Genomic DNA, 17839 nt, shown 5'->3' with positions numbered 1-17839 from the left:
GGTTAGGTTGTAGATCGTTGATGATGCACTGGAGAGGTTTTAGCTGGGGGCTGTACGTGATAGCCAGTGGTGTTCTGTTATTTTCCTTGTTGGACCTGTCCTCTAGTAGGTGACATGTACATTGGCCAAACCAGACAGTCCCTATATAAAAGGATAAATGGACACAAATCAGACATCAGGAATGGTAACATACAAAAGCCAGTAGGAGGACACTTCAATCTCCCTGGACACTCAACAACAGATTTAAAAGTAGCCATTATTCAACCAAAAAAACAACTTCAAAAACAGACTTCAAAGAGAAACTGCAGAGCTACAATTCATATGCAAACTTACACCGTCAATTTGGGCTTGAATAGGGACTAGGAGTGGCTGGCTCACTACAAAATCAATTTTCCCTCTCTTCGTATTGACACATCCTCATCAGTTATTGGGAGTGGACCACATCAACCCTGACTAAATTGACCTTCAGCATTGGCTCTCCACTTGTAAGGTAACTCTCTTCTTTTCATTTGCCTGTAATTTTCACTCCATGCATCTGAAGAAGTGGGGTTTTTTTTACCCAGGAAAGCTTATGCCCAAATAAGTCTGTTAGTCTTTAAGGTGCCATCAGACTCCTTGTTGTTTTTGTGGATACAGACTAACACAGCTACCCCTCTGATACTTGGTATCTTTATTATTAGGTGTTATCTGAAGGAAATTGCTTGTGCAGGACAAAAGTAAAGCTAGATATCAAGCTGTGGCATTGAAATTCTTTTTATGCTTTCAACTCTGCTTCACATTCTGTGGGTCAGAATCCTGGGGCCTCTTACTGCGTAACTCTTGTGTTCAGCTTTGCCACTGGAAGGCCTGTAAGTGGGTACAGTTGCAGTTGGAATGGTGTGGAGCCCCTCTGGTGAAATGTTCTTCTTTCTGGCTGGCTGTGTTTAAAAGGCGCTGGGGGTTACATTCCTCCCACTATGCTTAGATTCTGAGCTCACATCTGATCTGTCATAACCTCTAAAAATAACACTGGGCTGTTGGTAAGTTGAGGTTATGGGGGGAGGAGGGAGGACTGTCTCATGTTACTTTTCCACAAACTTTCCAGCCAGCATGCCTTGGAATATTCCATTTGCACCAGTGTGTCAGTTTTCAGAACTCCAATTCTTTTGTTTGATTACTGGAGCCTTAAGGACATAGGGACTGACGACCAGGAAAGGGTGATTGGTCCAACAAACTGGCTTCTGTTTGGTTTTTTCCTCTCTGTTTCCCTGGACTTGAGCTGAGAAGTAGAAGGCTGTTGCCTGATCCCAGTACATTACCATCTCAACTCAGGTGCAGACAAACAGAGCTCTTGGCTAATGGAACTTGCCATATTGAAGCAGTCCTCTTAGGCCGCTGTGCTGTCTGGTAGTGGTCTGTACTGTGCTTGGGTGGAGCTCCCTTTAAACATTCACACAGCTATCTCATTATCGTCTTTCAAAGCCCTCCTGAAAACTCTCCTGTCCTGTGATGCCTACAAAATCTGGACAGCGGTTAGATTGCAGGTGCGCCAAGACCAATTCCTGTCGTGCTGCCCAATACTGTCTCATTGTTTCCTTGAGCGCCCCCATCTGTCTACATTGTCTCTTGTTTTATATTTAGATTGTCAGCTCTCTGGGCCAGGGACTGTCCTTTTGCTCTGTTTGTACAGCACCTAACACAACATGGTCCTGGTCCATGAATGGGGTTTAGGCACTGTGGTAATAGTAATGCAGTTGTCCAGTTTCACAGTATGGGTGTATGGGGGTGTTCAGGGAGGGGTAGCACCTTTGGTGTAGGGGCATGTCGTGTCCCTTCAGGGCAGCTCGTCCACCTTTGGTCCCCACCTGTCACTCAGCTCTCACCTGTGGCTCCTAGCAGCTGTAGCATGCGCAGCGGCCACACCCCGGGCAACAGCTTCGACAGGCTGGCTAAACCAGGTTGAGGATAGCCGTCGGGCATAGACCTTCGGTGAGATGGGGCCTTGTCTATCCCGAGCATGTGAAGACAGACTCCGGCGGATTGAGCGGATGAGACCTTTTGGAATAAGACCAACGGTCATGAAGGCGGTTTCTGCAAGCGACGTGGTACGCTAAGAGCACGGCAAGACGCGAAAGACGCCCTGGTCAACCACTGCGCCCAGCCCATCTCCAACCGTCTCGACTTTTGTCCTGCCATTGGAGCAAGATGGAATCTGGGAAGAGAGAGTGAGGCTGACTATGCGCACCTCTCCCTCACTTTAATCCAATTCACGTGCAAGTCTTGACATCCCTCCAATTCCCGTAAACTTTAAAGTCCTGTGGCGATGGGCGAGCGACGAAGCAGCAGGTGTGGATACACTGGAAGCTGTAGCCGTGGACCTGCACACAGGCGGCTCAGGTCTAATGGTCGTCTTCTTGCTGACCGAAGCAACAGCTGGATTCGGCGTCTACCTGAGTGACTGAGCAGCCCTCTTTAGGACTGCACTGCTCACCTCCGTAGTAAGAGGAAGGGGCTAGAAAAGGTGCCCTAAACATTGTTTGCTTCATAGAACCCTGGCCAGCTTACCGCGGCTGGAGGGGATCCCATCTTATGCGGTCGAATAACAAAATTTCAAGCAACAAAACGCAAGGTGACACCACTTATTATTGGTACATGGAATGTACGCACGCTTCTAGACAACCCCTCAGCAGATCGACCAGAAAGAAGAACAGCTCTGGTCGCCAGAGAGCTCGCAAGATTTAACATCGATATTGCGGCTCTGTGTGAAACTCGTCTAGCCAACGAAGGTCAGCTCACAGAAACAGGAGGTGGTTACACATTCTTCTGGTGTGGACGTAGCAGTGACGAACGTCGTGAATCTGGAGTTGGCTTTGCGGTTAAGAATCATCTTGTCCGCAAACTTGCCAGTCTTCCCAAGGGCGTGAACGATCGACTCATGACACTGCATCTTCCACTACCGAGAGGAAAGCGAGTTATACTAATCAGCGCTTACGCACCCACAATGACAAATCCGGATGAAGTAAAGGACAAGTTTTATGAAGATCTCGATGCCCTACTTTCATCCGTGAAGCGCACCGACAGGCTGATTCTACTTGGCGATTTTAACGCGAGAGTAGGATCCGATCACTCTGCCTGGGATGGCGTCATTGGAAAAAATGGAATCGGCAAATGCAACAGCAATGGCCTACTACTATTGAAGACATGTGCGGCTCATGATCTGATCATCACCAATACCATCTTCCGCCTGCCCACTCGCAAAAAGACGTCCTGGATGCACCCACGTTCCAAGCACTGGCATCTCATTGATTATGTCATCGTGCGGAGGAAAGACAGACAGGATGTAAGGGTGACTAAGGCCATGCCGAGTGCTGACTGTTGGACTGATCATAGACTTATCATCTCTAAATTAAGCCTTCACATCAAGCCAAAGAGACGTCCGCAGGGAAATAAAGCTGTGATGAAAAAGATCAACGTCAGTAAACTGAGGAACACCAACACAGCAGCTTCACTAGTAGAAGATCTCGACAACCAACTCTCAGAGCTGCAATTAGAGGAAAACGTTGAGAGGAACTGGGAACGCTTCCGAAATATTGTGCACTTTTCTGCACTAAAGGTTCTTGGACCCTCACACAGGAAACAGTCGGACTGGTTTGATGAAAACGATGAAGAGATCAAGGCTTTACTTGCTGAAAAGCACCGCCTTCACCGTGCTCATCAGAACGACCCGTCGTCAACAGCTAAGAAAAATGCCTTCAACAACATTCGCAGGACCGTACAGAGCAAGCTTCGTAAGATGCAGGACTCCTGGTTGAGTGCCAAAGCAGATGAAATCCAGAAGTTTGCTGATAGAAACGATGCCAAACGGTTCTACGAAGCCCTTAGATCCTTGTACGGACCTCGGCCTTCAGGGAGTTCCCCTCTACTGGACTTAGATGGCGTAACTCTCATTACTGAGAAGACTCTGATCTTACAGCGTTGGGCTGAGCATTTCCAATCCGTACTGAACCGCCCATCTTCCATCAATAATGAGGCGATTGATAGAATGCCCGAGGCGGATATTAATTACAGCCTGGACATTCCACCATCAGAGACTGAAATCCTACAGGCCATCAGTCAGCTGTCTAGTGGCAAGGCCTCAGGATCTGATGCGATTCCAGCGGAAATCTATAAGGATGGTGGTGCAATGCTTGTTGACAAACTCACTCAGCTGTTCCAGTCCTTCTGGAATCAAGGGTCCATTCCTCAGGAATTGAAAGACGCGTCCATCGTACACCTCTACAAGAGGAAAGGAAATCGAAAAGTCTGTGATAATCATAGAGGAATATCACTGCTTTCTAGCTCAGGCAAGATCCTTGCACGAGTGTTGCTGAATCGCCTGATTGACCACCTGGAACAGGGTTTACTACCCGAGACACAGTGCGGCTTCCGCAAAGAGCGTGGCACTGTGGATATGATCTTTGCAGTTCGTCAGCTCCAAGAGAAGTGTCAAGAGCAGAATCGTGAACTGTATACCATCTTCGTGGATCTTACCAAGGCTTTTGACACTGTCAGTCGCGAAGGTCTGTGGCGCATCATGTCGAAGTTTGGGTGCCCTGACAGATTCATCCTGATGGTACGTCAGTTCCACGACGGCATGACGACTCGTGTTCTGGACGACGGAGAAGCTTCAGAGGCCTTTCCCGTCACAAACGGCGTCAAGCAAGGGTGTGTGTTGGCACCGACCCTGTTCAGCATAATGTTTTCAGCTATGCTGTCAGACGCCTTTCAGAACAGTTCCTTGGGAATCAGCCTGAGATACAGGACTGATGGGAAACTGTTCAACCTGCGAAGACTCCAGGCTGTCACCAAAGTAAAGGAGACTGTGCTAAGAGATCTTCTTTTTGCTGACGACTGTGCCCTGAATGCTGGATCAGAGCAGGAAATGCAAGCTAGCATGGATAAATTCGCAGCAGCATGCGATAACTTCGGCCTCCTCATCAACATAAAGAAAACCGAAGTGATGCACCAGCCAGCTCCGAAAGCCCGACACCAAGAGCCCACCATCATAGTGAAGGGACAAAAGCTGCAAGCAGTGGACCAATTTACATACCTTGGCAGCACCCTTTCTCGCGCAGTGACAATTGACATCGAGGTCAACTGCAGAATCGCTAAGGCAAGTTCTGCATTTGGCAGACTGTTGACTAACGTGTGGGACCGCCGTGGAATAAGCCTTGCTACAAAGCTTAAAGTCTACCGAGCAGTAGTGCTAACTACCCTGATGTATGCCAGTGAGACTTGGACTGTATACAGGAGGCACGCTAGGCAACTGAACCACTTCCACATGACTTGCCTCCGCAGACTTCTGAGGATCCGGTGGCAGGATAAGGTGCCAGATACAGAAGTCCTCTCCAGAGCAGGCCTGCCATCAATTTATACTCTGCTTATGAAAGCCCAGACACGCTGGGCAGGCCATGTTGTAAGGATGCCAGACCACCGCATCCCCAAACAGCTCTTTTATGGTGAGCTGTCTCAAGGAAAGCGATCGCACGGGGGACAAAAGAAGCGATATAAAGACACGCTGAAAGCCTCTCTTAAGTCCCTGGATATTGATATCACCTCCTGGGAAACTCTGGCACAAGCCCGATCGACATGGCGTACGCTGATCCATCAAGGCTGCCAGACATCTGAAGCCAGAAGGATAACTATTGCTCAAGAGAAGCGAGCACTCCGTAAAGCCAGAGCTGTAAATGTAGTAACAGTGGTGCCCACACATGTCTGCCCGACATGTGACAGAACATTTCGTGCCCGTATTGGCCTTATCAGCCACCTGCGGACGCACTGTGGACAGCTCACAACCTGCTAGATGTCAAGGTCTTCTTCGAAAACGATGGACGAACATCATCACTCCCCATGGGATTGCTTCTGACCTCAGCTGATCAGCACCCAAGACTTGAGGGCCTTTGGTAATTTAGCTTATCTCTCTGCAAACACTATTCTTCTTCACATGTCTCAGCCTTTGATCCTAGCATGCCTGCCTGCCTCAAGTTCCTTCCCTTAATGATATGTAACACAGATAAGTGGAACTTCTTACTGTGAGCTTTACTATAAATAGCAGCAAAGGACAATGCCGGGGACAGTCAGGCAGCTCTGTTTTACAAGCCACCCAAGGTGTGAACTCATTAAACCTTGGTGACACACTGAGTTTTGAAGGTTTCAGAGTAGCAGCCGTGTTAGTCTGTATCCGCAAAAAGAACAGGAGTACTTGTGGCACCTTAGAGACTAACAAATTTATTTCAGCATGAGCTTTCATGCTGAAAGCTCATGCTGAAATAAATTTGTTAGTCTCTAAGGTGCCACAAGTACTCCTGTTCTTTTAGAGTTTTGAATGGCACTCTTCTTTATTCCCAGGAAGCCACTGACATTCCAGAACCTGCAGGAGCACCTTGACAAATTGCTGGCAGAGGACAGTGGTGCAGAGGACAGTCGAGGTAGGAGATACTGGGTGTCTGGTCCTCTTGGAGCTTCCTTGTGTGCCTTATTGGGAGAAGAATCAGTCTCATGGGAGACTGATTCCTAAATGAGCTTGGTTCTTGCTTCCGTATGTTCTGATTCATCATCTCTTTAACTCCTGGATTCTAAGCACTTGTGGGCTAACCCTGCAATAGATCAGTTCTTAGTTGTAACAACCATGTTTCCAGATGGATAGTGGAGTGCTTGCTCCAAAGAATGGGCAAACTCATCCAGTGAACTCTTGTTTGGGCAGATGTGTTGGAGACATCTCCTTAGCAATGATATAGCAAGCTCTTGCTGCTGAGATTTCATACTGCAGAATAGCTGGAGTGTCCCATTCTTCAATGGAATATGCAGGCTTGTTGATAGTCTCTGTGGCTTATTCTTCTGATGCATTCCCCTACCATTGTTGAATTTCCTCAGCCCCACGCTTTTACCTGCCATGATCTGAGGCATTTGTTCCCTCCCCCAGTCATTAAAGCACAGCCCATAAGAGGTGATGCTTTGCCTCTTCATGTATCTAGTCATGAGCTTATATCTACTGTGTGAGATCTATAGGAAAAAGATCTTGGAGTTATCATGGATAGTTCTCTGAAGATGTCCACGCAGTGTGCAGAGGCGGTCAAAAAAGCAAACAGGATGTTAGGAATCATTAAAAAGGGTATAGAGAATAAGACTGAGAATATATTATTGCCATTATATAAATCCATGGTACGCCCACATCTCGAATACTGTGTACAGATGTGGTCTCCTCACCTCAAAAAAGATATTCTAGCACTAGAAAAGGTTCAGAAAAGAGCAACTAAAATGATTAGGGGTTTAGAGAGGGTCCCATATGAAGAAAGATTAAAGAGGCTAGGACTCTTCAGTTTGGAAAAGAGAAGACTAAGGGGGGACATGATAGAGGTATATAAAATCATGAGTGATGTTGAGAAAGTGGATAAGGAAAAGTTATTTACTTATTCCCATAATACAAGAACTAGGGGTCACCAAATGAAATTAATAGGCAGCAGGTTTAAAACAAATAAAAGGAAGTTCTTCTTCATGCAGCGCACAGTCAACTTGTGGAACTCCTTACCTGAGGAGGTTGTGAAGGCTAGGACTATAACAATGTTTAAAAGGGGACTGGATAAATTCATGGTGGCTAAGTCCATAAATGGCTATTAGCCAGGATGGGTAAGAATGGTGTCCCTAGCCTCTGTTTGTCAGAGGATGGAGATGGATGGCAGGAGAGAGATCACTTGATCATTGCCTGTTAGGTTCACTCCCTCAGGGGCACCTGGCATTGGCCACTGTCGGTAGACAGATACTGGGCTAGATGGACCTTTGGTCTGACCCGGTACGGCCTTTCTTATGTTCTTATGTTATGTTTTTATGTGAGTGTCTTGCTACCACTAGATGGGAATGTTTTAGTCTGTTTGGCTGGGGGTTTAGCTTTGATGGCCATCAGACTATTTTGAAGCCACTGAAACTGTTGGGGTAAATTTTCCAGGTGCTATATGAGACTGGGCATGTGACTTGGGTGCTGCGTGGCTAAAACATCATGCATTGCTTTGAGAACTTCTGTTTAAATTCCACCCTGAGCCTGCTGCCCCCTGGAAGTGCTGATAATCTGATGTTATAACTCTGTTCTACTGCTCCTCCTCAGCTGCAGAATCCAGGTGTTCTTTTCTAGTCTATACCATGGCGTCCACGAAATTCTTGTACTACAAGTGCCACATGGCTTTCTCTGCTGCTCTGACTGGCTTTCATGCAACTCTCATTTCAGATCAGGTATTAGAGGGGCGACTTGGTCCCTCTACTGTGGTGTTGGACCACACCAGTGGTTTTGAGGGACTCCTCCTGGTTGATGATGACCTACTTGGGGTGAGTATGACAAGGAGCCCAGTGTGTGTGGAATGGCCCTTGGGGATTTAAAGGTCTGTCTTCGGGCCTGTGTTGTCCTCTTGCAATATGTTCTTCAAAGCAAATCCCCCTGCCGCCATTTTGGTGTGTTGTTAAATGATGCTTTGAGAGGCTGTAATACTCCTGAGTGAAACAGATTCTCCAAGAGGAGGAGTTCTAGCAGTGCCTTCAAACTGCATTTCAGGCAAGCTGCTCCTGCTCTGGTATTATTGCATAGTCTTTTGTCCAGAGGTTTAAGATTCTGAGGTGGTTCTCAATTGTTTTTCAAAGTCACCTCGAGGTTACATTGCACTTAGCCTGTATTCTGTGATACCCAGGCGCTGCAGGTTAAGTCAGTGAAAGAGCAAACAAAAATCAAAGGCAGCATGCAGGGCCATTGGGTAACCAGAGGTCTCTGTCAGCAGGGGCCAGGCAGTTCTCACATCCTTCCCTTCGCTAGCCTGTTGTCCATTCTCACTCCCTGGTTCACTTCCAACACCCATTCCCTCTACTCCTGCCATGGTGCTATGGGAGCCCCCAACATTGCACTGACTTGTTCTCTCCTCCTCCACTTGCTCTACCTCATTGGCCAAGCAGCCCTGCTTCCTGCCACCACTGAACCCACTGCCCCGCATTGAGCCCTGCTGCCTCCACTTACTGCAGCCTTTTCTCCCCCAGCACACTCACTGAAAGAGCAAACTGGCCCAGTCTGCTGGGATCTAGCAGATTCTCCACCTGCCTTCAGCGATCCTGCCTCTCACTGCCCCCTTACATCCCTTGCCCCATGCTTACACCTCTATCTCAATCTCTTGTTGTTCTTCCTCAGTCCTTCTTGCTTTGCCCACCACCACCCCATCTCTATCCTCCCCTTGATCTAGAGTGCGTTGTCAAACTGATGTGTGTGTAAATTGCCTGTCACTCCCTGAACCCCTATCTCCTTGTCTGCCCTGAAATCAGGAGCACCTTAGAGCATGGGTTGTCATTTCTCAGTGTTGGGAAAGAACCTGGTGGGAACCCTAGTAAATACTCACTAGTCCTTGTCTCCAGGCTGGATATACTGAACCTGTGACTTCATCCTAGCTTCACATGGCTTTTCTAGGATCCAGACATTTCTCCCGCTCCTCTTGTACTCTCAGCAGCACCTGCAGCAAGCTATATTTACTTGGCAGCTGCTGCTGGGCCCTCGTGGTGCTGCTGAGCTCCTAATGTATTTGCAAACACCATGCGTTACGGGATGTATCCAATCCAGGTAACTCCAGACTGTTTGCTGCTGAAGATCCTGGGAATTGATACGCTTCCTTTGATAGCAACTGTCTCTCTGACTTATGATGGAAAAGTCTACCATGTGACTTGGGCTGCATGCAATGGGAAGTGGCAGTGGTGGGGCCTGGGCTGGGGGAAATCTGTGGGCCTGCCTCAGCTGTACAAATCTCCCTTGTTTGTTCCTTGGTTCAGGTGATTGGCCACAGCAACTTTGGCTCCATCAGGGCCACGACCTGCGTGTATAAAGGTAAGTGCAGTGAGTGGATGGTGTGGCTAGAGAGCCTGCAATGGCAGAAGGGAGTCGCAGATTACCCAGCTGAAGAGACAAGGGTGTTTGTGATACACTGCAGCCTCATCAAGCCTTTAAAACCCCAATCCTTCCACTTGGTCTGTGGGGATGGAAGGGAAGGAAGCCATTGTCTGATACCAAATGGGAGGAGTTGGCTCAGGGGGTTGGGCTTGACATTAAGGTCCCCTGGACATCACATCCTCTCCTGCAGTGGCAGTGTAGCTGCCTGCTCTTCTGTTGCACTGAGTTCTTAGCCTGTGCTGTCTGGCTCTGTCATCCCTGCTCTTCTCCTCCCTCTGCCAGGCAAGTGGATCTACGAGGTGCTCATCTCCTCCCAAGGGCTCATGCAGATTGGCTGGTGCACTCTCAACTGCAGGTTTAATCAGGAGGTACTGTAACCGCACAGCTCTGCAGCCTGTTCCTGGCCTGCATGCCGAGGTGGGGGGCATGTTCTGTTGTCTTGGTGCACTAAAGCTGCTTCCCAGCACATGTGTACGCTGTAAATGTCACATCTTCATAAAATAATAAAGACCTCATAAAAGCTGTTTCTGCTGCATTTGCAGACTAGGGTACAGTGCAGGTGTCCTCCAAATCCCTCGTGTGTTATGTGCTCATGCTGGATACACAACTAGGGACAGCAAATGCTGCATCTCAGGATACATAGGGCTCTCTGCTGCTCTCTCCTCTGGCACCGTTAGCATGATATACAGGGCTGATGGGAACAGTGGTGGCATCTGGGCCTCAACATGGTTCTTGCCAACAGATGCTACATGGCTTCTCAGGCTGGCATAAGCAAAGCCTGGTAAACTCTTGCCAGGCATTTGGGGACTGTTTGTTTCACTTGGAGTCTGGCCTGCCTGTTTTCAGTTTGTCCTGGAATGTTGATGTGTGATTGGCAAGGCAGGGGGGATGGGGAGCAGCTGGTGGTGTCTCACTGGCTAGAGTGTTTGGTGTGTGGTTTGCTCCTGTTCTTTTGTTTGGGTTGAAGGTCAGTGGGGTGGTGGTCTGTAAAAAGTCATAGGAAGTGGGAGTGCAAGTGCCGCTGGGTAACAGGATCTTTGCAGGTGCTGTGGGAGTGCAGAAAGCAATCTGCTGCTGCCCTGGGAGGATCACAGGTGATACTCTGTGTGTTAGACCACAGATCTGGGGGCTGTGTGTGTGTCAATTACTAGAATTATGGTCCAATGCTCTCCTCCTTCCCCCAGCAGTGTGTGCATGCTGCTGAGCGCCAGAAAGCCCATTTTCTCTGCCCTGTGGCTTTGCTCCCATTGTAGTGGCTGCCCCTCTGGGTGTGAGGTGCTTGGGCTGGGCTCCTTGCGCCCAGACAGCTTGACTCTACTCTTGGCCTCCTCTCTATGCAGGAGGGGGTTGGAGACACTCCGGATTCATATGCATATGATGGAAACAGGGTGCGCAAGTGGAACGTCACCACCACCAACTATGGTAAAGTAAGTGCCTGTGCTCAGTGGCTGCCAAAAGGGAGCTCCCCTTTGCTCTTGGGCCTTCCCCACAGGTAACAGGTTAGGTTGCTAGTTGAGCACTGTGATTGCAGGGGCTAGCATTCCCCAGCTGCAGTGATGAGCTCTGCAGAAGCCTTAATTGGCATCTGCAGTGACACGGAGGTGTTGAGAGGAGCAGGCTCTGTGCAGCAGTTAGCAGAGTCCCGAGAGGCAGTGCTGCTCTCAAACCACATTGAACCCCATCACCGTCTTTGTGAATGCTGGCAGGGGAAGAGAAGAGGTAGCAGAGCCATGTTCCCTTTAAAAGGGAAGGAAGGGGCCAGCCCCAGGTGAGCTCGGGGATGCAGGCAGCCTGATAATCACTGACCTATGCTCCTGGTAGCACATTGCACCCTTACAGCACCTATGTATTCAGACGTAGCTGCTTGGCCATCTAGTTCAGTTCACTGAGCAGCTGCTGATGGGAATGAACCTCAGCTTGGCGCTGTTACTGTTCTTGGGAGGGCACCATTTGGTTTGCTCCTTGTTAAACAATGCTGCTGCCCTGTGGCTAATTCTGCTGGGTTTGTGGGTCTGACACAGCCACAGTCCTACGCGTAAACCTAGTGATGGCCAACAAGGAGAGCCTCTGAGTGTTGTGTGCACAACTGTGCAGAGGTGGCTGACGATGCTGCGTAAGCTTCTGTGGGAAGGAGAAGTCCTGTGCTTTCCTTACTAGACTTGGCCAAAAAAGGGTTGTTAGAAAACAACCCAAATTGCTCTCTTTGCAAAACTGAAATCTTCCCTGTGAAAACTTCCAATTTCTGTCAGGAAAGTCAGAATGAATGCTCCTGGCTGTGCCTGCCTGCAAGGCTCAGTCTTAGGGCTTGGCTACACTTACAAGTTGCAGCGCTGGGAGTTACAGCGCTGGTCATGCAGCTGTGTAGGGTCAGCGCTGGAGTGTGGCCACACTGACAGCTACCAGCGCTGCAGTGTGGCCACACTTGCAGCACTTTCCAGCGCTGTATTGAGAGGTGCATTGTGGGCAGCTATCCCACAGAGCACCTCGTCCCGTTTTGGCGCTGAGTATTGTGGGAAGAGAGAGTGAGGCTGACTATGCGCACCTCTCCCTCACTTTAATCCAATCCACGCGCAAGTCTTGACATCTAACTTCCGTAAATTTCAAAGTCCTGTGGCGATGGGCGAGCGACGAAGCAGCAGGTGTGGATACACTGGGAGCTGTAGCCGTGGACCTGCACACAGGCGGCTCAGGTCTAATGGTCGTCTTCTTGCTGATCGAAGCAACAGCTGGATTCGGCGTCTACCTGAGTGACTGAGCAGCCCTTTTTAGGACCGCACTGCTCACCTCCGTAGCAAGAGGAAGGGGCTAGAAAAGGTGCCCTAAACATTGTTTGCTTCACAGAACCCTGGCCAGCTTACCGCGGCTGGAGGGGATCCCATCTTATGCGGTCGAACAACAAAACTTCAAATAACAAACCGCAAGGTGACACCACTCATTATTGGTACATGGAACGTACGCACGCTTCAAGATAACCCCTCAGCAGATCGACCAGAAAGAAGAACAGCCCGGGTCGCTAGAGAGCTCGCAAGATTTAACATCGATATTGCAGCCTTGTGTGAAACTCGTCTAGCCAACGAAGGTCAGCTCACAGAAATAGGGGGTGGTTACACATTCTTCTGGTGTGGACGTAGCAGTGACGAACGTCGTGAATCTGGAGTTGGCTTTGCGATTAAGAATCAACTTGTCCGCAAATTTGCCAGTTTTCCCAAGGGTGTGAACGACCGACTCATGACACTGCATCTTCCACTACCGAGAGGAAAGCAAGCTATACTAATCAGCGCTTACGCACCCACAATGACGAATCCGGATGAAGTAAAGGACAAGTTTTATGAAGATCTTGATGCCCTACTCTCATCCGTGAAGCGTACCGACAGGCTGATTCTACTTGGCGATTTTAACGCGAGAGTAGGATCTGATCACTCTGCCTGGGATGGCGTCATTGGAAAAAATGGAATCGGCAAATGTAACAGCAATGGCTTACTACTCCTGAAGACATGTGTGGCTCATGATCTGATCATTACCAATACCATCTTCCGCCTGCCCACTCGCAAAAAGATGTCCTGGATGCATCCACGCTCCAAGCACTGGCATCTCATTGATTATGTCATCATGCGGAGGAAAGATAGACAGGATGTAAGGGTGACTAAGGCCATGCCGAGTGCTGACTGTTGGACTGGTCATAGACTCATCATCTCTAAATTAAGCCTTTACATCAAGCCAAAGAGACGTCCGCAGGGAAACAGAGCTGTGGTGAAAAAGATTAACGTCAGTAAACTGAGGAACCCCAATACAGCAGCTTTACTAGCAGAAGATCTTGACAACCAACTCTTAGAGCTGCAATTAGAGGAAAATGCTGAGAAGGACTGGGAACGCTTCTGGAATATTGTGCACTCTTCTGCACTAAAGGTTCTTGGACCCTCACACAGGAAACAGCAGGACTGGTTTGATGAAAACGATGAAGAGATCAAGGCCTTACTTGCTGAAAAGCACCGCCTTTACCGTGCTCATCAGAACGACCCGTCGTCATCAGCTAAGAAAAATGCCTTTAACAACACTCGCAGGACCGTACAGAACAAGCTTCGCAAGATGGAGGACTCCTGGTTGAGTGCCAAGGCAGGTGAAATCCAGATGTTTGCTGATAGAAACGATGCCAAACGGTTCTACGAAGCCCTCAGATCCTTGTACGGACCTCGGCCCTCAGGGAGCTCTCCTTTACTGGATTTAGATGGTGTAACTCTCATTACTGAGAAGACTCTGATTCTACAGCGTTGGGCTGAGCATTTTCAATCCGTACTGAACCGCCCATCTTCCATTAATAACGAGGCGATTGATAGAATGCCCCAGGCGGATATCAACCACAGTCTGGACGTTCCACCATCAGAGTCTGAAATCCTACAGGCCATCAGCCAGCTGTCCAGTGGCAAGGCCTCAGGATCTGATGCGATCCCAGCAGAAGTTTATAAGGATGGTGGTGCAGTGCTTGTTGACAAACTCACTCAACTGTTTCAGTCCTTCTGGAATCAAGGGTCTGTTCCTCAGGAATTGAAAGATGCGTCCATCGTACACCTCTACAAGAGGAAAGGAAATCGAAAAGTCTGCGACAATCATAGAGGAATATCATTGCTTTCCAGCGCAGGCAAGATCCTTGCACGAGTGTTGCTGAATCGCCTGATTGACCACCTGGAACAGGGTCTATTACCCGAGACACAGTGCGGCTTTCATAAAGAGCGTGGCACTGTGGACATGATCTTCGCAGTCCGACAGCTCCAAGAGAAGTGTCAAGAGCAGAATCATGAACTCTACACCATCTTTGTGGATCTCACTAAGGCTTTTGACACTGTCAGTCGTGAAGGTCTGTGGCGTATCATGTCGAAGTTTGGGTGCCCTGATAGATTCATCCTGATGGTACGTCAGTTCCACGACGGCATGACGGCTCGTGTTCTGGACGACGGAGAAGCTTCAGAGGCCTTTCCCGTCACAAATGGCGTCAAGCAAGGGTGTGTGTTGGCACTGACCCTGTTCAGCATGATGTTTTCAGCCATGCTGTCAGACGCCTTTCAGAACAGTTCCTTGGGAGTCAGCCTGAGATACAGGACTGATGGGAAACTGTTCAACCTGCAAAGACTCCAGGCTGTCACCAAGATAAAGGAGACTGTGCTACGAGACCTCCTTTTTGCTGACGATTGTGCCCTGAATGCTGGATCAGAGCAGGAAATGCAAGCCAGCATGGACAAATTCGCAGCAGCATGCGATAACTTTGGCCTTCTTATCAACATAAAGAAAACCGAAGTGATGCACCAGCCAGCTCCGAAAGCCCAACACCAAGAGCCCACCATCACAGTGAAGGGGCAAAAGCTGCAAGCAGTGGACCAATTTACATACCTTGGCAGCACCCTCTCCCGCGCAGTGACAATTGACATCGAGGTCAACTGCAGAATCGCCAAGGCAAGCTCTGCATTTGGCGGACTGCTGACCAACGTGTGGGACCGCCGTGGAATAAGCCTTGCTACAAAGCTTAAAGTCTACCGAGCAGTAGTGCTAACTACCCTGATGTATGCCAGTGAGACCTGGACTGTATACAGGAGGCACGCTAGGCAATTGAACCACTTCCACACGACTTGCCTCCGCAGACTTCTGAGGATTCGGTGGCAGGATAAGGTGCCTGACACAGAAGTCCTTTCCAGAGCAGGCCTGCCGTCAGTTTACACTCTGCTTATGAAAGCCCAGACACGCTGGGCAGGCCATGTTGTAAGGATGCCAGACCACCGCATCCCCAAACAGCTCTTCTATGGTGAGCTGTCTCAAGGAAAGCGATCGCATGGGGGACAAAAGAAGCGATACAAAGATACGCTGAAAGCCTCTCTTAAGTCCCTGGATATCGACATCACCTCCTGGGAAACCCTGGCACAAGACCGATCGACATGGCGTACGCTGATCCACCAAGGCTGCCAGACATCTGAAGCTAGAAGGATAACCCTAGCACAAGAGAAGCGAGCACTCCGTAAAGCCAGAGCTGCAAATGTTGTAACAGTGGTGCCCACGCATGTCTGCCCGACATGTGGCAGAACATTCCGTGCCCGTATTGGCCTTACCAGCCATTTGCGGACGCACCGTGGACAGCTCACAACCTGATAGATGTTAAGGTCTTCTTCGAAAACGATGGACGAACATCATCATCATTGTGGGAAGGGGAAGGAAGTGTGTGGGTCATTCCGCTTCCTGTTCCAACGCCCCGTGGTGCATCGCTTCACATCCCAGCATTCTGTCTTTCCGGCAACGTTTGGCACCATTGTGAGTGTCTTTCTGCTCTGTGTGTGAATCGCGATTTCTGTGGGAAATGGAGCCCGAGCTGCTGAGGACCGTGCTGATGAGTGTCGCCAGCACAACACGTTTGGCAGTCGAACTATTCCTTCAGCTCCAAAGTGACAGTGAGGAGTCTGACGATGATATCGATATGGATTTGCCTGCCGCGTGTGACACTACAGTGCTTGTGGCATTCACGGAAATGCTCAGCACCGTTGAACGCCGCTTTTGGGCTCGGGAAACAAGCACTGACTGGTGGGATCACATCGTCATGGAAGTCTGGGATGACGAGCAGTGGCTGCAGAACTTTTGTATGAGAAAAGCCACTTTCATGGGACTGTGTGCTGAGCTCGCCCCCACCCTGCGGCGCAAGGACACAAGATTGAGAGCTGCCCTGACAGTGGAAAAGCGGGTGGCTATTGCAGTCTGGAAGCTGGCAACTCCAGACAGCTACCGGTCGGTCGGGAACCAGTTTGGAGTGGGAAAGTCGACCGTTGGAATCGTTTTGATGCAAGTTTGCAAGGCAATTAATTGCATCCTGCTAAGAAAGACCGTGACTCTGGGGAGCATGCGGACATTGTGGATGGCTTTGCACAAATGGGTTTCCCTAACTGTGGAGGGGCGATAGATGGGACGCATATTCCTATTCTGCCCCCCCCCCCACCTGGCATCAGAGTACGTTAATCGTAAGGGGTATTTCTCTATGGTTCTCCAGGCGCTTGTGGATCACCGTGGGCGTTTCATTGACATTTACACAGGCTGGCCTGGAAAGGTGCATGATGCACGCATCTTTCGGAACAGTGGCCTGTTCAGGAAGATGCAGGCAGGGACTTTTTTCCCAGACAGGAAGATCACAGTAGGGGACGTCGAAATGCCCATTGTGATCCTTGGAGACCCCGCTTACCCGTTACTGCCTTGGCTCATGAAACCCTATACAGGGAAGCTTGACAGGAGCAAGGACCGGTTCAACTACAGGCTGAGCCGGTGCCGAATGACTGTGGAGTGTGCTTTTGGGCGTTTAAAAGCCCGCTGGCGTTCCTTGTATGGGAAGCTAGACTTGGGGGAAAGCAGCATCCTCGCGGTTATATCCGCTTGCTGTACCCTTCATAATATTTGTGAAGGGAAGGGTGAAACATTCAGTCAGGCATGGACCACCGAGGTTCAAGTCCTGGAGGCTGAATATGCACAGCCAGAGAGCAGGGCTAATAGAGAGGCCCAGCACAGGGCTACAAGGATTAGGGATGCCTTGAGGGAAGAATTTGAGGCTGAAAGCCAACAGTAATGTTTGCTGCCTTGCATGGGAGTGAATTGCACTGTTTACACTGTTGTTCTATTATCCCTAAAATGATTTGCAGTGCCTCTTTCTTTACTGGGCTAAGGTATCTTTCACTATCTGCTATAATAAAGACTGTTTTCAAAGCCAAGAATTGTTTTATTGAAAAGAAAAAAACTTCCTTGATAGACAGAAACACAACATTTCATGAACACAAGAGGGCAGGGGTGTGGGTTGGTGAACTGCACAGTCACAAGTTTGCATACGTCCTGTCTGGAGTGCTGTGCAATGAATCCTGCACTTCAGGGTGCATAAACTGCATGGTGATGGGGGTTGAG

At 49.3% G+C, this 17839-nt stretch overlaps 1 protein-coding gene across 5 annotated transcripts in view; it reads left to right on the top strand.

Moving 5' to 3' along the window:
- The window catches only part of LOC123375041 (E3 ubiquitin-protein ligase RNF123-like), a 252084-nt gene that overhangs the window by 9992 nt on the left and 224253 nt on the right, over positions 1-17839 (top strand). For 4 of the 5 annotated variants that reach the window (XM_045025605.1, XM_045025602.1, XM_045025601.1 and 1 more), the window contains exons 4-8: positions 6367-6446; positions 8237-8334; positions 9808-9862; positions 10208-10293; positions 11266-11352. In XM_045025605.1, the coding sequence (XP_044881540.1) occupies positions 6367-6446; positions 8237-8334; positions 9808-9862; positions 10208-10293; positions 11266-11352 (406 nt within the window). The remainder of the gene's footprint in view (positions 1-6366; positions 6447-8236; positions 8335-9807; positions 9863-10207; positions 10294-11265; positions 11353-17839) is intronic. The other variant, XM_045025604.1, reaches the window with a different exon arrangement.

This window comes from Mauremys mutica, chromosome 7, assembly GCF_020497125.1.
Source record: "Mauremys mutica isolate MM-2020 ecotype Southern chromosome 7, ASM2049712v1, whole genome shotgun sequence".
NCBI classification, from domain to species: domain Eukaryota; kingdom Metazoa; phylum Chordata; order Testudines; family Geoemydidae; genus Mauremys; species Mauremys mutica.
Note: the sequence above shows the minus strand (reverse complement) of the source record. Positions and strands in the feature narration are given on the sequence as shown.